Source organism: Buteo buteo, chromosome 1, assembly GCF_964188355.1.
Source record: "Buteo buteo chromosome 1, bButBut1.hap1.1, whole genome shotgun sequence".
NCBI classification, from domain to species: domain Eukaryota; kingdom Metazoa; phylum Chordata; class Aves; order Accipitriformes; family Accipitridae; genus Buteo; species Buteo buteo.
The window spans coordinates 9,972,956-9,994,600 of NC_134171.1; the positions used below are offsets into that span (position 1 = coordinate 9,972,956).

The 21,645-nt window shown below is 40.1% G+C and overlaps 2 protein-coding genes across 4 annotated transcripts in view; one reads left to right on the forward strand and one right to left on the reverse strand.

Annotated features, from left to right (window-relative positions):
• The window catches only part of ZFYVE28 (zinc finger FYVE-type containing 28), a 164,128-nt gene extending 158,065 nt beyond the window's left edge, over positions 1-6,063 (reverse strand). For all 3 annotated transcript variants that reach the window (XM_075019455.1, XM_075019370.1, XM_075019541.1), the window contains exon 1: positions 5,700-6,063. In XM_075019455.1, coding sequence (XP_074875556.1) covers positions 5,700-5,738 — 39 coding nt within the window. In that variant the 5' untranslated portion in view covers positions 5,739-6,063. The remainder of the gene's footprint in view (positions 1-5,699) is intronic.
• Positions 6,064-6,612: 549 nt separating this feature from the next.
• Positions 6,613-21,645, forward strand: part of CFAP99 (cilia and flagella associated protein 99) — a 61,995-nt gene continuing 46,962 nt past the window's right edge. Inside the window, exons 1-2 of the mRNA XM_075040672.1 lie at positions 6,613-6,757; positions 9,647-9,774. Coding sequence (XP_074896773.1) covers positions 9,655-9,774 — 120 coding nt within the window. The 5' untranslated portion in view covers positions 6,613-6,757; positions 9,647-9,654. The remainder of the gene's footprint in view (positions 6,758-9,646; positions 9,775-21,645) is intronic.

Here is a 21,645-nt window from a genome sequence, read left to right on the forward strand (position 1 = left end):
CTCATTCTTCTGTCTTTGAAAGTCATTAGAAGTTAATATAAATATTACATTAAATAACAAGTTTTGTTCACAAACTGCTGTGCCCAAAGGCTTTGATTACTATATGGCACCAGTAAAAAGAAGCTTTATGCTACAAATAGCATTCACCTCTTCTTTCACTCTTCATTCAAGTAGGTTCCTCCAAGACATTTTTGCCAAGACTGAACTCACTCTATTTCTCTTCTGTGAAGAATAAACACTTGACTTGTAAAATCTGGAAATCGTAGCTAAAATAAGATGCTAACTGCTTTCTACCTATCACGCTGTAAAATCGTCCTTTGTTTTTCATTCGCTCCCCCCAAACTAGTCTGAACAGTTGTTTGGCTACTCTAGTAGCTTTCTTCTTTTTCATTTTTTACCATTTCCATCCATCAAAACACCACTTAAAATAACTCTCCCTATTCGTGCATCTCATTCTACCGAACCAACTTTAAAAATGCTCTTTGCAGTATGTTAAGCACATAGTTGACTATATAATTTATTATCTTCCATTCTTCTAAAGTTCAAGCTTCTATTAATCTTTAAAGACCCCCTTCCTCTTTTTCTACTTACAAGTAATTTTTTCCTACAAAAATTCCTACAAACATGTTTCTTCTCTTCCTTAAAAAAAAATATTTGGTTTTAACTATTTCCTATTTTATTGCCCATCTTTTACTTCTTTGAATCAGCTCTGCCACTAAGCAACCCTGACAACACTGCTGAGAAAGATTACCTTATGTGCAGCTTTTAATGTTCAACACTCACCTAGCACTTTTTTTTTTTTGACTTTTTTTTTTTAAACACTTTTCCTTCCGCAAAGTAATGCGGAAGCTCCTAGGGGTCATTTGAATAATTTTTTTCTGCCATTGGTTCTCACTTCTCTACTTTAGGGGATTGCTCTTGATCCCCTAGGAATGCTTGCTCTTCCTCTTACTTGCATGAGATCTTCCAAGATACCCATTTACTATCTCATGTTTTAGGCCTTTTTTTAAATTAGCATACCTATCCTTTGTTCAAAGTCCTTCAACAGCTATTATTACCAACAATTATGACTAGCTATGGCTTACTTTAGTAAAACGTAGCTTAGTAAGAAGATCCTTAAGAAAGTTAGAGAAAGACACTATGCACAAACACAGAAACAAGCCTTCTCCAAGTACCTGCCATTCCACTTATCCCTAAATGTTACTTCCAATCAGAGAGCACCACTGCAGAAACATGTTAACAGGCAGCAAGAACCTCTTGTCTTGAAGATGCATCTGCTAACCCAGCTGCAGAAAGTAATGATCAGATTTTAAAAAGAAACCAATAAAAAGCATTTCAAAACAAATATCCAGGAAGATAGCAACTACAATTGTAAGCATCTCCAAACACTCCAGAGGGAGAAGATGCATGACCACTGAAGCATGTGAAAGAGGTCTGCTGAGTATCTACTTGTCAGTAAGTGCTCACTCCTAGCTACAAGTTGGGGCCATTTCCGTAAATCCATCTTTGCATCTTCACAGGAGTTACACAGCCTTTTATTTAAAACAGACACTAACAGCTCAGCTGTACCTTGGTCAATCTTAGAGGAGAGGGGTGTTAAAAAAAAATCATACAAAATCTCCAGGCTTACGCAAGCCTTGTGAGCATCATTTAGCTGGGACAAAGCATTCACAAAGCAGTATCTTTACTACCAATGACCATGAATTTTGTGTGGATTATAGAAACATAAGAAATTCTTCAACATCTACCACAAGAAGTTTGCATTCTTTTACTATGTATAAGAAACTAGGAGCAAAAAATTAGGTTAGTGAATGCACAACTGAAAGAAATATCAAAAAAAAGAAGGTAAGGTCTCATGAAAAAACATATTCCTTGGCTTTTGTTCTCCAGGTAAAAATTTATTCAGATTCATAGATGTAAACATAAAATAAGCAATATTTTTTAAAAATAAAAATATGAAAAATAAATATACACTGAAGATATTTCACTCTGTTATGCTAAACAGATTAAAAACATCTTGAAGTTGTGGTTAGAGGCAGACTTTTTTCTCCCCTGTCAAACACTAAACAGTTCTTTCAAAATATCAATAAACTTGAGTTCAATTCAAAAGAGCTACTCCAGTGAGCTAGTTACCCAATGCTTTTTTCAAGCTTGTCTCTAGATTTAAGCAGCAGCATTCAGGAAATTATTCTGAATACTTTGGATATCAAATGCATTTCAAAACTCTGGACAACCAGTCCAGTTCCCTATTTCTGCTGGATGTTCAGATCTGCCTGGGAGCAGGTTCTGACCTGACACCTGTGGAATGCTCCAGCAGCAGAAGGTACAAGATAAGAAATTCCCTGAAGTGACAAGAAATATTTCTATTTCATCTGTGCATACAGACAAATATTTTGATTTAGAAGGGATGATCCTTTGTCTCAGAAAGTTGGCAGTGCCTGGGAAACCTGCAGTGTCCTGAAGAGGTCAAAGAGAGTAACTCTTTTTCCACCAGTGTGCTGCAATTCAAGAAGACTATTGCTTCAAATCACTCCTCTCCATTTCCTCCTGGTTCAAAAGCAAACACCAACCCCCCTTCAAAAACTTAAGGCATTGAGTCTGTGGTCCCCCGAAGGAAAACACATCTTACAGACAACATTTAAAAAAATTAAACAACTGATGTGGCACAGGCAACTGGAAACAAAATCTCATCTCTGCTCCCTCTCTAATACACCAGTTAAAAGTCTGCCTCCTACCAACTACACAGATCATGTCACTGCTATTTATTTCATTCTCTGGTTACCTCTACCATCGGCATTTGATCCAGGTTATTAAAGTCTGGTATATCAGCATACCTGAAGAATAGGGCTGGACAGGAAGAGCACTGACTGCACAAGGATCTAGGAAAGTCGTGCTGTTCTCGTGACATGCTCATGACATTAATCAAAACTTTCCACTTCCTACACCCACATTTTCTCTCCCATCCTTGCTACGTTCAGACAGAGATGCAGCAGTTACCAAGTAAATATCTGTCTAGATGCAGGTCCCTGCATCTTACAGTAACTTGCTGATTATCCTGATAGCTTTGTAATTCCATCTTGTTAAGCAGTATCTGTTCTACTCCATTTCCTCTTCTCCCCCATTTACAAAGATTAAGCTGAATTAATTTACATATTTTGGGGTTGGGTTTTTTTAGGAAGAATTATAAAATAGTTCCCCTGGGATTAAGCTAAACGATATATTCAGGTTTCTGAACAGGCTGTACTGTGAATTTGCTGCACTCCTTTGTCACCCCCACCCCACCCCGCGCTCCCCCCCCACCTTCAAAGTATCTCTGAGTGGCAATCAAAGCCATAGGTCAAATGCCCAGTACCATCAAAATCTGCTGCCATGCAGAAGTCCTATTATGTTAATAGTAGGATCTGGAATACTTCAAAAGTGTGCCCCATTATTGGTAGTAGCAAAATTTAACTGATAAAACATACCTGGCATCCACAGTACCTAAACAGAGGATTATAACTAAGCAACCTAAGTCACTAGTGGTGATGGCCCCCACCAGAATGAATAATAAAAAAAGTCATCTTCAAAATACATTATATTCAAAATAAGACTGTGGAACCCACCAACCTTAAGGGAAGGAATCCTAAAGATTGCTTGACGAAATAGGAAAGCAAGTAGTATAACCAGGAAAGTTATAGTCTCTGAATGTGAGCTCCTCCATCTTACTTTCTACCAAAGGAGTGCTATTCAAACTTCTGCATATTTAATTATATTGTCCGTACTAATTCTTCTGTGTATTTAATTATATTATCCATACTAATTCAATAGGCACATCAGAAAAAATGCTTGTTTCTGAAGGAACACATGCTATTACAATTTGCCAGTAGCCCATTCTGAACACAAGTACAAAAATGATGTAGCAAGTACTGAAACTAACCAAAACTATTCACAAAGAAAGTATAAATATACAACAAAAAGGACATGGTGCTGGCTTTAAACTAACAGCAAGGGGTGTTACTGATTTATGAGGCACAGTGTCATGCAACAGGCTTGGAAAGCTGCTTTACCACAGAGAAGCCCCACAGAAATATAAGCATACACTGTTTGACACAGACCTTGGATGCTGAACATAAAGCATACAACAAAGGAACAGTATATTAATAAGTAAGTTTTATATAAAAAGATGAAGTCTCCATTAAAAAGAAAACTAATGTGAAATCTAATTAGTTTTGATTAAAAATAGTGACAAAAGCTATAGTTGCAATGATTTCTTCTTCATTTAAGATTACCAATATTTCTTTTTATTCATTAACTGTTTCTCTTAGTTGTTGCTTGGTATTAAACAAAACAAGTAACAAAGTTTATTGAAAGCCACCTGTAATTCGTTACTGTATTTTCAGTTACTTAATTTCTAAATTATATTCCTTTCAGTTATTAGCAGCAATATCACACAAGCATGTGTTCTTCAACAGTACTCACCAGGGTTATGACTACATAAAAAAAAGCCAGCGCAATCTAAACTTTTATTTTGCAGTATTACCTCAACTGTTTTTTTAAAAAAAAAACAGCATACTGGCTGTAATTTGGGCAAAAGGACTATGTGCGTGGAAGGTTTACAAAAATGAGGCTTAACACTATTACTTAAATTAAAACATAAGAAAAAGTGGGTGGTAGTGACAGACAGGGACAAAAATTAAATCAAATACTTCATAAAGTGGATAACTATACTGACTGCTATAATGCCTGGACAAAAAAGGATGCTGTAGATGTTCAAAACCAGTAATGCCCTTCATATACGATCTGAACATCACAAGCGAGACAAGATCACTCTCCAGACAGTTGTTATTTAACACGTGCCAGAAGATAATTTCATTACAAAGCAAGCTATGATTCTTGGATTCCTTCCAAGCACTTCAAAGCGAGAAGGGCAGAAAATATACACCTACAGAGCACCATTCAACAAATTTTTTTAACTTAAAAAGTTCCCAGGTGCACGCGGATAGCATTAATAGCAGAACAGGAGCACCTGAACCGCCTCTTCCCCCCCCACTCCCCCGCCCCGGGTTCAGGCTACACGCAAACCACAGAGGACAGCGGCCAAGAGTTCAGCCGAGAAGGACTAACCCTGACAGAGGTTCGGCACAGCCGCCTCCGCGCTGCGCTGCCCACCGCGGGGCGCGCCGGCGGCTCCGCACCCCCCCCCCCACGCCCCCCGCTGCCGCCGTCTCCCCGGGATGGGCCACCGGAGCTGGGGAGAGGCCCCCTGCACCCCCCCCCCCTCCCGGCCGTGCTCTCGTCAGGTCCAACCAGCACCACGGCACACGCTCTGCTTTGTCATCTCTCCCCCCGCAGCGGGCGAGCCGCTCGGCGCACGCCGCTACGAGCTGTTCGCCCGCTCCGGTGCCTCGCACACCCTAGCCCCTCTCGCCTTCCCCCCCCCCCCCCGCGGAACCGCCACAGACCGTGTCCGGCGGCACCCGTCCGACAGCAAGCGAACCGAGCCCCGCTCCGCGCCCACCTCACGCCACCACCGCGGCGGCGGCTCCCGGCTGAGGCACCAGCGCGAAACGACCCGCGCCCGGCTCCGCGCATCGCCGCCCCCCACCGCGCCTCAACTTCCCGGCCGCGGGGTGAGGGTGACCCCGGGGAGGGAAGCGAGCTGAGGTGCCGCCGGGCGGCCAACCGGCGCCCCCGAGCCCCCCCGTCTCCTCACAACTTACCTTGGGTTTGTAGAGCCACTTTCTGAACCTGTTCATCATCACCGCGGCCGCTGCTACCCCGCCGCCGCCGCCGCCGCCTGCCGCTGCCACAGGGGCTGCCGGCTCCCCGCACCGCGCCGCTCGGGGGACCGGGGCGAGCCCTGCCCCTCGCCGGGAGGCTCCGCCGGGTCGCCGCCGCCGGCGCAGCCTCCTCCTCCTCCTCCTCCGCTGCTGCCGCCGCCGCCGCCGCCGCTCCTCCTCCTCAGGGCAGAGGCCGCCAGCCGCTGCGGAGCGCGGGCGCCGCGCGCGCTCCCCTCAGCGCAGACACCGGCCGCCGGCACGGAGGGCTGCGCGCCGCGCTGACAGCCCCCAAAACATTGCGCGGCCGGCAGCAGCGCGCACCGCCGGCGCATGCGCAGAGGCGGGCCCCCCCCCAACGCTCTCCCTCCCCGCTGGCTCCCGCCACCAATCGGATGGCGGAGGGGGACGGCCCCCCGGCGGCCTGACCCCGCCCACTCGGCCGTTCATTTGCGTAACACGCGGAGGGGGGCGGGAACACTACGTGCCCCAGCATGCCGCGCCCCGCAGCCGGAGGCACGGTGCAAAGCGCCGTGGCCCGGTGGATGCCGGGACTTGTAGTCTTCTCCGCGGGCTGCGCTGAGCGTGTCCGCTTCGGGATGGCAAGGCTCTGCTCGTGACAGCCAGCCCTACCCGAGTGCGCGAAGATCGGCTGGTTGATTTCCAGCTTCCCGCGAGCGCAAAAATCGAGGAGGAGCGGAACGAGTTGCTTGGCAACGGCGGCAAACAATCGCCACCATCTTTTTTCCCGGCCCGGTAGTTCTTTGCCCCCCATCGGGCCGTTCCGCAGCACGAAGGCGGGCGCGCGGGAGAACTACAGCTCCCAGCAGCCCCTGCGTCCCTCAGCAACGGGGCCGGACCGGGCCGTGTCGAGCCGCCGGCGGCCGCAGCGGGGTCTCTGCGGCTGGAGGGTCCGCGCCGCCGCTCCCGCCGCGCTGAGAGAGGGGCTCCCAGCTCCGGCGGGGACGCAGGCGGCCGCCCGGGCTGGCGGGGGCAGCCAGGTACGAGAGCGGGCAGCTCCGGGCTTGAGGGGCCGCCCGTAGGGGCAGGGGCCGCTGCGCGCTCGCGCATTTACCTCAGGAGGCGGCGGCGGCCGCGGCCGCCCTGGGGCCCCGGGTGTTGCACCCCTGCGGCCTCCTCAGGGGCGTCGGTTGGCAGCAAGGTAGCTGTAGCCGTATATGACACCTCCGAAAATAAAAATGGGTAAAATGCTCGTGGTGTGAAAGCGGCAGGTGCCCTCGGCAGGCTTGTAACTACTTCACTCGTTTATTATGTGCTTATAAAAACAAGATAAAAGATCAACGGGGCCTATTTTATACTGTAGACAGGATTGTTGGGCTTTGCTCCCAGAGTTTTCATTAACTGTTGTGATTTCGGGCAAGTAGCCAGCCTTGGTGTCCTCCAGCTTACCTATCTCATAAATATAGTACAACTTATTTGCAGAAGGCTTTGTACAATAAATATTTAATTGGAAAGTTCCACAAGATATTAGATAAAAAAATACTGTGTCGTGTCAAGTAAAATACATGTAGTAGGTAGGCAAAACATCGAAATATATGCAAATTAAAAATAAACATAAGATCCAGGCTATAGTTGCTCAGGGTGAATGTTTTCCATCTGATGCTTTGCTGCCTTAAGGGAGGAATCTGCTGAAAAGAGGACCTCTGCCCAGAACTGCTCTCTGCTACGCTCAGGTGACAGTCAGTGATGCAGAAAAGTCCAGAGTAAATGCGAATGGCAGGATGTAACCATTGGGATGATTGTACCCTGTATTCAGTGGCTCTTTTTCTAGCACACAGCAGAGAGAAACACCTATTTCATTTTGAGCATTAGCTACTTGATCTGACTGAATTTTGCACAGGCTTGGTTCAACCCTCTTTTTAAGGACAGCTTTCATCAGAGGAAAGGCAATCACAGTCCTTCTAGGCTGGGAACATAGGAGCAAAGGTAAAACCTGAAGGAATGTTTCAGATCATTGAAACCAGTCCCTACAATTGTGGCCAGTCTTATCCTATGTAATTGCTTTCAAAGTATCTCCAAGCTCCATTGTAAAATAAGGCTAAGTCAGGTTCTTACCTCCTTTAACTGAAATTCTGCATCTGATAATGGAAGAAAATTTCTACCATTTTGTACGTAGTATAAATTTATATCATTTTTACACACAGCAATTAGAATATTCTCCTAAATGGCTCCGTGGAAATCAGGGTGCATGTCATAACACAAAGCAATTTATTCCTGATGTGTATGTTTTAAAACATTTATCATAATAATAGCAGTTTGTTTAAATACAATCACACATGAAGTTCTTTCTGTTAAGAACCCCTGTATGTCCAAAGTTCTCAAGGTGTTAGTATATGTCTTGGTTTTCATATTCCAGTTTTTTGGTTTTAATGATTGTCATTTGGAGCAGAGGGGTGAGTATCAGCATGTACAGAGCAAGAGAGCTCAAACTTATTTCTGCTATGCCAGAAGAAAAAATATTTGTCACTGGTAGAGGTATTGGAGCCTGAATTATGATTCAGACTGAATGAGTACAGAGGTATTTCTCTCTCTCCTATCCAAAATCTCTTGTGAGTGTCAGAACCTTGGCAGGTGCAGAGAAACAGATCATGATTCTCAGAGGAGTGGAGAAATGGTGATTCCCTCTGTGACAGAAGCACAGTAGCACCTCTGTTTTTCACTTGCCATCCCTTGTCATGATCCAGCCCTGTTTTGCTGGACTTTTTTTTTTTAATTGGACATTTTGTCTTGATCATACCAGGTAACTAAATGCCTATATTGAACATAATCACAGACAAACTCTTTTTTTCAGCGCTTTGAGATTAGTAATTAAAAGTGCTGGTTAGGCAATTATTATTGAGGATGATAGTGCTGAAAGGCAGAGTACAAAAAGGCTGTATCTGGAAATGTTATACTGTTTTAAAACAAAAAATGAATTATCTTTACCACAGTGGGAATGAATCATCTTGATCAAGCATTCTTTTCTAATGTCAAAATTCAATGATATATAAAATACAAGAATGATTTTCAAAAATATATTTTTATTTTCACCATGGAAAATTACTTCTGTGCTCATTTTTTCCCATTGCTAAACCAGATTAATGACTTTCAGCCCTGATTATTACTATCATTGGTCTTTCATACGCAGCAACATTTGCATGCATATAAACAAATGCATTACAGTTCTTGTCACATGAACATTAAAATTGAGCTAGCCAGTTCTGCAAACTCTCACACATACGAGTAAGACATCATTTGAGATAGATGTAATCCAGTCATTTCACAAACAAAGCATCAAACGTAAGAAGTACCCAACTGCTGTGCCTTCACAAACCTTGACTGTGGCCTAGACTACTGATGTGTTGTGATCACTGCCCAGCTTGCTGACCAACACTGTCTCATTGGTTCCTTATAATTCCCCTCTGTTCCTATTCTTTTATTGTTTTGGAAAAATAGGCTGTTAATAGCAACATGTGATAAGATTTAAGACTAAAATTTTGCTTTCAGTTGCACCTCACTGGGAAGAGCAATGTATTAAATAGGACCTGCATAGCACACATGCAAAAATTCACATCATGCTTTTCTCTAGTATCAACTTTAATTATATTTTGTCAAATAACCTGATACCAAAACCATTTTAGGTATCATCCTAAGGATCTTTTGAGACACTTGCAGAATAAGAAATATGTAATTATGTCTTCTATTTTATTGATGTTTGTACTGTATTCTCATTTCTCCTGTTAGCTGTTCTGAGTAACTGTGATTTTGAAACCTTGACCTAAATGTTCTCTATTACATTACTGCAGTATACCTTCTCTGTGAGCCTATCAACATATATTATGCTACAACTGAAGGAGGCATGAAAAATTAATGATTTACTATATTTATAGGATTCTCCATGGTGAAGATGGTCAGCCATGGAAAACATATTGCAATAATAGTCCAACAGCTTAACAAATTTAACCCTGAAAATCAGAGCATGGAGGATTTCTTGAATGAATCAGCTAAGATGTTGCAGGTATATTAAGTTTCAGTTCATCTTACACAGCTTACTTTGTTTTACTATGTGATTTTAAATATAAAGATATCTGTTTTCTAGCATGTTGTTGGAACTTTCACAGATTTTTCTTACAGTGACGTATTTCATTCATGAGTAAAGTCCAAATTTCTTATGGTTACCACCAGAAAACAAGGAAGTAAAGATCAGAGGGGTTGAAAAACTGCTTGGGTAGCAACAAAAAATGGGAAAGCAACAACCTTCTAAAATGGATCTGACAGTGGTAGAGAAAGCTTCTCTCCCACTTCTGACTAAGCTGTTTTGTAGTTTCCTACCTCCTTTCCTCCTTCCAAATAGAAGTTTCTGTCAGTACCACCCATTTGTATATACGAATACAGTTCAGAAGCTGACTCACAGGATCAGGTGTTCTTGCTTTGAGGACATAGGTGACCATCAGAACAGTGGGAGAGAAGGCAAATGACGGTAAATCAACTACGTGATTTTAATCTAATACTGCAAGTAACCCGACCAAGATTTGCCTATATGTAGCTATACTGGCTGAAGCAGTTCCCATCCTTTCCTGACCATAGCCTGTCACCTCTTCCCATCTCTTTGTCCTCAGTGCCACCCTGACTTGTGCTGATGCAGCTACTGCATTGAATCAGCTTTAGAAAATCATTAAGGGAAGACAGTAATATTGTTTAGACTGCTATTGTCTATGCGTGCCATGTATTATCAAACTACGTTGTTGGAGCCCTGATTCCACACTGCCATGTAGCTCCAGTGTTCATTTCCAGTTCTGACAATAAGGTCTAAAACAGTGGTATTCCAATTAGATGGTCTTTTACATGGATTTTGCATAAACACAAATGACTACAAGAATATAAAACTTTGGAGGTGTGATATGAAAATCAGAGGCTAAGGCAGTGGATCCATGAACATTTCCTGGGTGCTTGCTTTCTTAAACAGTTTCCACTCAGGCCCCTCGTTTCTGCCACTGCCTTCCTGCCTTGTAGTACCAGCATAACTCTTTGTGCATTCATATGCTGAATTACATCAGGGAAGTGATCCAGTTTCAAAGTAATCCTTTTTCACTGGATAGAGAGCAGGTAAACTCAGCTACCACTGCTGCCAGAATATTCAGATCATTGTTCTTCTCAGACCAGGAAAGGTGATACAAACACAAAAGAAGCAGTAACTCCATTAGAGAAACATGAATCTTAAGTTTTGCAATAAACACTTTCAAAAGGGGAAGAACAGGGAGGATAGCTGATGCCAAAGGTAAGGCAGAAATCTTCCTCTGGGATAGTTTCAGCTCACTTACTACATAATATTTTAGCTATGAATTTATCTAAGAAAGTAAAAAGTAAGATCTATGTTTATATAAAATTCAACGTTGTTTCAGTACCAAATGGGTGATTATAATTCATCATGGAATATTCACTTCACTTCTTTCTTTTCTGTTTCATAATAGGCATAAGGTACTAAAAAATATTGTTGCATTTTTGTACACATGATTCCCAGGCTTGGCCACTTACCAATTAATTAGCCGATATTAACTGACCCATGAAGAAACTTCCTCCAGTTTGTACCCTGATTAATGGTATCACTTTAAATCACAGACTAGATTCAAGCCTGTATGTCTCATGCTAGCAGCATGACAACTAGCAAACCTAGTGTTGCGTACTACTGACCAGACAAAAATGAGGAGGGTCAGATTCCAGGAGCACACATCTAAATAGTTGCAAGAGACAAGTCTCTTTACATTTATTTACTTACTTAGATATGCAGTATATCAGACTTGACTTTTCTACAAGTTACTATCTTCTATGCTATTAGACTTTTCAAATTGGTTAGTTAGTTTTCCATTCCCTAAAAGTACAATCAGATTCCAGTCATTATCAACACTATATGTTTCATTCATATTATGTATCTTTATTGTATTTGGATGTTTTATAGTCTTTATGTCCTTCTAATTTGATATCTGAGGTATCTTGGTTAGTTCTTTGATAACCTCTTGATGACCTACATAAAATATGCTTGTTAGCCTATTGTCCAGCTGTTTGTGGTTGTTCCTGGTGAAACCAACAATTTTGGGCTAGACTGTTTCTCTCAAAATAAAAAGACAGCACACACAGGTCATTCCAGAATATGTTCAAGGGAGTTCAGCACCCCAGTAGTGTCTCTGCCAGGCTGCAGGAGACACTACAGATGCCAGTATTGTCAAGTGCCAGATACTGGAGATAAGTACCTCTGGCAGCCACACATTCTCACCTGAACTGCAAGGAGCAGATAGCAACAGACATTTTGCAGACCAAAACTTCTGTCAGAATGAAGTAGGTTTCAAAGAGTAATATGATTGTTTGTAGGAACTGACTGAAAGTAAATAAAAAGACTTGTTTGGAAATCTAATAAATGAAATGAGAAGATGGGCATCCTTGGCTGATCAGAAACGTGGGATGACATCAGTAAAGAATAAGAGATAATAGGTAGAATAGAACTGAGTTATGAAGCATCTTGATAGCAAAGACAAGCAGCTTTTGTTTATGTGCTAGAATCAACTGTGAGATGCTAGGTGGAGTAAGTGGGTGAAAACAATGGACTAGCAGAATGGTCTTAAGGATAGCATTCCAGAGAGTTGATTTGCTAGAGAAAGATTGGATTAGTTAAACCCAGGAAAGAGATGTTTATTACAATTAAATAGAAAATTTTGAGACATTACCTTAGATTTTTAGCTGTGAAGTGATACGAAAATACTGCTTGAAACCTACTGTCCAAAAGAGTGAAGAAGATGTGCACATAAACTGGTTATGATATCCTGGAGAGTAGTCTACATGAAAAATGACCTCTGAATTTATGGGTCTGACTGACAGGCAGGGTGGCAATAGTACCAATAATTGAGGAAAGAAACAGCATGAGAACACTGAAGTTTTGTTTTAGCATTGTTGAAATTAAGCTGACAACAAAAACAAGGAAATGTCACAGAGAGAGGCCAGCATTTTAGACTGTAGCTTACAGTTCTTATTTGTGTACATGATAAATGTGGATATGTTATGAAAGGAAGTTAGATTTAGCCCTAAGAGAGTGAGTCTGGAAGGCACAATCTGTCTTGATCCAAATATCCCTGTCAACCGCCTACCAGGGGCATAAGACCATTCTTGTGGGAATCCTTGCAAATTAAAGCAGTAAAAATGGCTGGCAAAGTGAGGCACAGGAAAAGAAGTGAAAGTGGACAAGCAAATATATGTTACAATTAAGGACATTACAATATAAATATATAAAAAAAGAAAGAGGCATAAAATCCAGGGGGTCGAAGCTGTAGGATGAAAATATGCTTGCTTTGCAAATGATAGCAAGAATTAGCTTGTAGATTTCCATATTGGATCTTTTACTAAGTATAGAATCAGTCTTTGTTGAATATTCTGCTGGAAATCCAACACAACATTTCCATTGGTTTCCCTGTGCTGCTGCAAAGGTGACACAATCCAGAGGTTTGTGTAGTAACTCTTCAGGAAGATTTTCTTCTTAAATTTCTAGGTGCTCTAATTTTACTTACATGTAAATTTAGATAAATAATTAAAACAAACCCCCAAATACATCATTGTGTGAAATAATAATAGTATATTTTGCTCTTTCATGAAGACTGTGTAGAAAATTTTATGGTTTGGCAGTTCAGGATGGTTTGGAAATGGCTGTACTGTAGAGGTTTTGAACAATCTGCTAGCCAAACATTGGGTAGATGGAAGAGAAAGATAAACTGGGTTCATTTCTAAGCTCCATCACCTTTCTGTCCCTGTCCTTTCTCTTAATTACCCTCAAACTTACTTGCCCAGGTCTCTTCATTTAACCTGTCCCAGTTCCATCTCTTCAAGTTGTTGATTCCAATGTGCTATTGTCACTCTCCAGCAAGTCCTGTTCACCTCTTTGGTTTTGTTTTGTTCACCTCAAAGTTCTTGCACTTTCAGTTCCAATGTCTACTGTACCTAAATTGAATCAGAAATATCTCTCTCTTCAGACTGAAGCCCACAAGAGGCAGACGTCAGAGAAGATAGGCGAGACAGGCTTTCTTCTATCAGTTTGAGTTCCCAGACTGACCCAGTATGGCTTGTCCCAGTTTCATCTTGTACTGTAGTGAAAGCTCTGCTTGCCCTGGGCTGGGCGTGGTAAGGGCACACAGAATCTTGAGGGGAGCTTACTGTTACAGTATAAATTTGCACAAAACATATGCATTGATATTTTTCACTTCGCAAAATGCATATGGATTTTCATAAGAAAACCAAAAGGCCAAATTTGTAAGGCACTGCTTGGCGCCTGTGTGCCACTTTGAAAATACATCCCTAGCTATTTCCCTGCATTTGATTTGCAATTACTTACTATTTCCAAATAGCTAATTAAAAAACTGAAAATTTGACAACTTTCTATCAAATGCCAGTTCCTTGTATCAGACCATGTGAGCTGCTCTCATCTTGTTCCTCTTGAATAGCGTAGGATGATATCCATTAACTTCAACAGAAGCAGAAGCAACCTCTTGATTATTATTATTTTTATTTCTGAATGCATCTTTATGATTTTATTTAAATATCAGTGTTCCCATCTGAACATATTCTTTCATTGTAGGAAATCTTGTCTCAAGCTTTGAGATAGAAATCTGTTTGGAAAACATTTGGGTGTACAGCCTGCTTCCAAGTATATTCCAGAGTGACTGCCCAAAGTCAGAAGCATTACTCTGTACATATATTGGTGTAAATGAGATAAGTAGTTGGCCATCTTTATTTACAGAGAAATGATGGCATTAGATACTGCTATCAAGAGTTATGTTTTTCTAGCTGTGTGTGGGATTTAGCTTTACACACTCCATTTACAGTAACAGCGGCCACACATCTAATCCCTGCGTACTGCTTTGAAAAAGCGCCCATCTTTCCCTGCATTTTTGTAAGTGAGGTAGATCAAGCAGATAACATATCCAATAACCATTGGGATACTTTTTTTTTTTTCACTTACTGTACTCTGCAGCCACTCAATATTTCAAACTACAAATAGGGAATCAGAAAATTAGTACCAAAGGAACAGAAAGTGAATTTAAAAGACCAGAGGTAAGCCATTACTTTGACAGTAGTGCAGGTCTGTCTGAACCACTCTATGTATAAAGATAGAATCATCTTTTGGTGTGATGGAAATGTATAAATAAATTGCTGGAGTGCCAGGTATTTAGTAATGTTTAAAACCAAGGTATCAAGAGAGAACATAATCTCTACAAGGCCGCTCAGGAAGCAAGAGAGAAAGACACGTTCCAGTCTCAGTTCCCATCTTCCAACTCCTAGTTCACACTTCCACATAAAAGTGAAGTTAGGGAAACTCACTGATCCAGCCTCCTGTTTTTAGAGAAATGCAAATGATGTATGGTATGTATTTTAAACTTTTGAGTAGTGTGAGATAAATAACATGGTTTCCTCTAATTAGAATGTTATGATCAAAATTAGTCTAGAGGTGATTCTGTGTTAAACTCCATACATTTTATTTCTGCAACATGTGAATTTTACATCATAAAAAGAATTTCTGTTTGTTCTTCTCAGTGAATGATCAGACTTGATATTCTTCCAGGAAGAAAACTACGCTTTGACTTGTAATTCAGTTATTTACAATCTTCATGTTTATTGTATTGTAAGTTATGATGTTTATAACATAATATTGGACTTGTTTTTCACTGCAAATGTTTTCAGTAAGAACATAGGTTCATTAGTAATATGATGGGTGATTCCTAGTTGCAACAAACAAGCCTTCACCTTCATTTCATAAAGAATCATATTATGTCCCTCAAAGCTCCTAAAATCAAATAAGTGCAAATAAATGCTTTTGCTTTGACATTGTGACCTTGTTACCATTAAAACAGAAGTCAATTTGAATTATCCTGAATAACACTTTAACTTAAAATAATTCTTTAAGTCTATCTCGGTTCTTTAAATTATTAGTATTCACATTCAAATTTACATCTCTATTTCTATTGTTCTTCATTTGAATGCCCAGACTACTTCTTGTTTATCTTTCTAAATGCTTTTTAATACTCTTTTCATCAGACTGATGCCCTCCAGATGATATCATCGTTCTTGTGTACTAAACCCCTTTCTTTTTATTAAGTATTCTTCAATTAAACCTATCAAAAATGATCCATATCCAGAGTGATCCTTCATCCAGTGTATATTGTACATAAGGGTATCGTTTCATCAGGCCATTTACAGAAATGGACTGCATCTGTTCATTTTGAAAAAAGATTAAGTTTTGTACCTAACCAAAGCATCCCAGGCATTTTTTTCTTCCTTGTGACTGTTAGAATCAAGCTTTTGCTATGATAACAAGAGACAGATTTTAACACAGAAGTTACCATGCAATGTTTGTGCCTTTCTCTATGCAAATAACTCACTTTATTTTTAGTGGAATATTTTCAGACCCATCATACTGACCTTTATACATCCCATCTACTGAAAAGCTTACTTCTGTAAAATCAGAACTGCCACCCCAAATTTACTGTTTTACTCCTTTATCCCTCCCATGTTGATAGCAAGATGAACATGTTTATGAGCTTTCCATTTCACAAGAACATGGAGTAATTTGGCATAACTCTTCATAATTCTCATTTGTGTTGGTTCAGCTGTGTGTCTCACACGTGCCCACTCAACTGTGAGTAAAATCCCTAAATGTCAAAAGTCATAGATTTAGTTTTAAATATGAAAATAATGTAATGCAAGATTATTTTGATACATGTGGTGAAAAAAATCCTACTACATTATACAAGTCTAATTTGTATTATTAGTTACCGACGTAAATGCAGATTAGGATCTTTTTAAGAAAGGATGGAAACTGATTTTTCTGCGATGTTCTGCTCATGTGATTTAGTATTAAGTACAAGGGAAAACAACGTTAACTGTACCTCTTCAAGACGGTCAGCATTATCACATGAAGATTAAAATACTAGCTTGTGACTGCAACATAGACTGTAAATAGTAGAGGCAGGACATTCTCCTACTTACATCCTCAGATCTCAAGTTTTTGCCCTCCATTGAAATTACTGGCAGCATTTTCAGTGACTTCAGAGGGAAAAGAGGACTGGGTTCTGGTGACTGATTCAAAACCCAGTGAAGTCAATAGGAATATTTTCTTTCATTTCCACAGCAATTTGATCAGACCTTTGGAGAGGACTAGCACTGATATCTGAAGCACTATAAATTAATCAGAGTGCATCTGCAAAAGGTGCATATTCTGCCTAGAAGTAGACAAGTTCAGTACATACTATTACTCAGTTCTCTCAGGAGGTGAAAGCTATTTTATCTTTTCATCAAATATTATCTTCTTTCTAAAATGTTTGTTTCACCTTAAACTAAATCCTTATCCTGAGAAGTCTCAAGCAGAGCATGGCTGATGTTCTCTTCCTTCCTTTCCAGAAGCAAGAGCTTTTCTTTTTCTCCTTACCCATCCTTTTCTGATCTCTCTGGACCTTAAACAGGTCCCATTGTAACCATCCTTATTACCATACACCCACGGTGCCAAAGCTTGCTCTTTGCAGATAGTTCTCCATTTAATTCATGCTATTTCTTCTACTAACACATGTTGAAAGTTGTTTGTGTACAAAATCCTATGCTTAAGCTTTCTTACACAGTCTCTAATCTCCTTGAAGAAACTTGACTGGTTCCCAGCTACAGCTAAGTGTCAGGGAGCAAGGAAAATATGTCCATGGAAGCAGGCTAAGGGCATTGGGGATTTCTCAAAAGGGGGAGATAACGCCAATCAGCAGATATTCAGACAAGAGTCACATTGGTTTTTTCACGGGATCATTCAGGATAATTTCAGACAAGATCATTCTTTTACAACTTAAACACTTGGGAATCAGAAAAAGCCAAAATTCAATGCCGTAGAGAGAACACTTTCAGACAGTTGTATGGGAATGACATTGTGAACACATATAACTGTATTTTACTTATATCCAGAGCATCAATTGGTCAACACAGTAATATATAGGCTTTCAAATATTAGGAATATAGGACCATCCAGTATTCATCTACCATAAACTTCCTATGCTTTACACAGCAAAACAACAAATAATAAGCTGTAACATTAGAGATAGAGAGGTTGTTTCCTGAGCATAGAATAGGCATATTGTTCAAGACCTATTTTTCTTCTGATAAATTTAAATATTTGGTGTAGCAGAAGATGATAGCTGCATTTGTTACTTTCACCTGTAAATTATCTGGTCTTCCTCATGCTGAAGGACACACACAATAGACTTGCAAACATAGCTAACTGCTAGTTGTTTCAGAGAAATACACAAGGTAAAGTATACTTGAAAAGGTAAGAAGATGGCCTGATGGACAGAACAAAGGCTCACAAATTATCATTTATTAATTCTTGTTGCCACCAATGATACCAGTGACACCAGTGTGTCGTGTGGGGCAAATCTCCTAGCTGCCCCATACCATAGTTCCTGCATTTGCAAAATAATACTAGCCAAAAGGAATTTCATTAAATGCAATTAATGTTAATGAAGTGTTTGAGAACCTCATACAAAAGGTGCTATAAATGTACAATCTGTCATCATATTGTACTGTTTCAGGATCATTTGACCCACTTCTGAAATACATCCCACTGACACAAAATGCAACATAATTAGTGCTAGAAATTACATACACCCAACATATTACTTTCCCAAAGTGATTATGATTTCAGATATACAGATAAACTGTAACTATCCTTGATGAAATTTGTTGAGGACAAAATTCACTTTCTGTGCAGACTGTATCTTAACTGTTTTAAAGATTGGCTCACTTTTTGATTCACTAGATTATCAGCAGGGCTCAACCAACAACTGGCTCACCTTTGAGATTTCTTATCCAAGTATTCATCTTGCCTAGTCTTGTTTAGTTTATTATGAGTTCTGATGAGATCACTTCCTTAGATGACACAGCTGCAGGCTGCTTAACTATTCTCAATTTTTATATATAGAAATGGAACATTTAGTACCATTTGTAGTCGAAAGCAGATTCAACTGATAATATGTCATGACAAGACTTTTTGGCCTGTGGTCCACCGAATTACCAATTGGTACTGATGTTCTGGGGCACAGTTGTCCTCAGGCTGCACCTGCTGTCACCTTGTTGCTTAGCTCAAGGCCATGTAGTGGTTATGTACCTTCTTGCTCAGGGAGTATGCAAGAGTAAGTGCTTCTTTCTGTGTTTGTCCTAACAAGTAACTTCTGACTGACTTGTTAACTCAGAACAGTAAAACAGAGTAAATGTAAATACACAATTGCATTTTTATGCTGTAGCCTCTACTGTATAGGAGATACGATTTCGGCACTGGTGTCATCTTGTTGTTATCTGTCTACTTTTAGTCATCTTTCTGAAGTACATTTGAAAAGCACTGGTTTGTTGTAGCACTTTATACATGTACGATATATCAAAGTACTCAGAAGGTGAATGCAAAGATTCTAATCAAATAAAGAACTTGGAAACAATTTATATTCTAGCTTTCTAGCAGAGACAGTTGTGAGAGTTTTTGTTGGGCTTCTTTCCAATCTGCTTGTCCAGTTTTACTATAGACTTTCTGTTTATTGTCAGAGTTACTGTTGTCTGCAGATAGATCTGTTTATGAAGAACAGCATTTGTTCAAGGGAACCAGTTGTTTTAGATTCAAAATGTCACAATCATACTTCTACTGGAACTATGTCATCCTGTCTCACTTTGCCATTCAGGTATTTAGGTTTCCTTTTGCCTTTTGTGGTGAATTCTCAGATATCTCATATCAAATATGGGATATATACTTGAGTATTTAGTGGAGGGTTAGATTTCTGGATTTTCTGTGTCAGTTTTATGAAAGAACTTCATAAATCTTCATCCAAAAAAGGTATGTTTGGAATGGACTGTGTGCCTCGCAAGAATTCTCAGTGCTTAGCAAGATGGAGTCCATGCTTCCCATGAAATTAATTTTTTTGCATATTTTCACATGTGTTCAGTCTCTTTCCTCTGCCCTTCCATTTGTGTCCATCCTCCATCTATGCCATTCTGTATCTCCTGTTTTCCCCTACCTTACTTTTCACTCCTTTCCTTCTTCGCCACCTCACTCTAGTTGGCTGCACTTTCCCAAATGCATCCCCCTTTATCTTTCTGCCATCTCAACTGCAACCTGTTGGTTCTTCTTTCTCTAGAGCCCTGATTAAGAATGTAGGTGATACCCTGCTTATTCGCACTCAGTCTGTAGTGCTGCGCAGCAGACTTTGTGAAGCTCCCATGTCTCCATGTAATGATTAGTTTGGTTACACTCTGTTTTCTCTTACCCAACATATCTGGATCACAGAATATATTCAGAGTCATATCTGATTACTTTAGATATAGAAATAAAGCTTTTATATCATTTTAACTATTATTAGCCTTTAATTAGTAATATTGTCTATTACAGTTCTGCTAGAGAGGTAGTCAGATGTATTAGTGTAATCCCAATGGCAGTAAAGAAATTACAAGCAGATATGTAGGTGTAATTTTGCCTGCACATGTGTCTGTACATATGCATACATAAATATATATGGATATGGAGACAATTATATGGAGGCATTATTTTTTCCTAGTGATGATGCACAGATTGGAAGTAATGAAACCTGTCTTTTGAGCAGGAGTAGTGAAAAAGTATTATGCTTACTCTGAATGACAACCTGAGAAAACACACCTGGAATGCTTCTGCATCATTTTTTAAATTTAAAAATTAGAACTGTAATTTTAAAGTTTTATCTTTTATTTGCTCAGTCTCAAAGCCTTATATAGCATCATACATCAGAAAACTCACATAGTTCCTTCCAGCAGCCTCTGATAATACCTTTAAACTAGAAATGAATCACATTAGGGAAATAAAGCAATCAAGATGCTAGCAGATAGCCTAGTAGGCAAGGTGAACCTCTCATCTGATATATTATTGCAGTTCAATTGTTCCCACATCTCAGAGCTGTGGGAGAGATCATATATCAAATGTGGACTACATGTTTTCAGAAGGTGCACTTAGCTTTTTTCTTGGCTTCTTGGCTAACCTCCTTAAGCCAAAGAATCGTTATTGTTTGTCATTTTGTCATAGTGTGGCTGTCCTTTTTCAATTCATGTAATAACAAATTGTTCTGGGTCTCAGACTTTCTTGCTATGTTTAAAGGTGGTTCATACTAGAAGTTTATCTCATGTAGTAACAGATATTCCACAGGTTATTTATTATGAGTGAAACTCTCTGTAAAGTCAGGAGCATTCAAACTTTTTGAAGGGATTATGAGGTAGGATCCAAATGGCATGCAGTGAGCATCTGACCCTCCTTTTTCTGTTCTCTTGTGGTATTGCATGAACATTACAAGTGACTGAGAGCACAGCTGTATAAGAAACAAACAGTCTGCATGAACAAGAATCCTGGCACTGACAGGTTTAGTTTAAATTAGTCATATTCTCCAATATTAGGTTACAGTAGCAGTTAGGAGTCTTCTCCATAATCCCTGTCCAGTTTCTCCCCTCAATTTAGTCTCCCAATGTAGCACAGGCTTCACCTACAAAGAAGAGGTTTCCTGCTGGAAAAGCAAACTCTTACTGAAACTTTCGACTAAGTTAATCATTGCTCATAGCTCAGAGACTTAAAATTTTCTTTGCATTAACTGTTGACATTAACACATCAAGGCCTTTAACTAAATCCATATGTCAGCAGATAGACTGAAAGTTTAACATTGGGGAAGGTCACATTTTACTTTGTTAGGACTGCCCATATTTGATAGTATTAGAAGTGTGTCAGCCCTGCCAAAGGCGCTGCTGTTCATTATTCATGTTTTCCAATTACTTCAAAATGATTGCACTTCTTTTTGTACACAACTAACATTTTCTTTCCAGG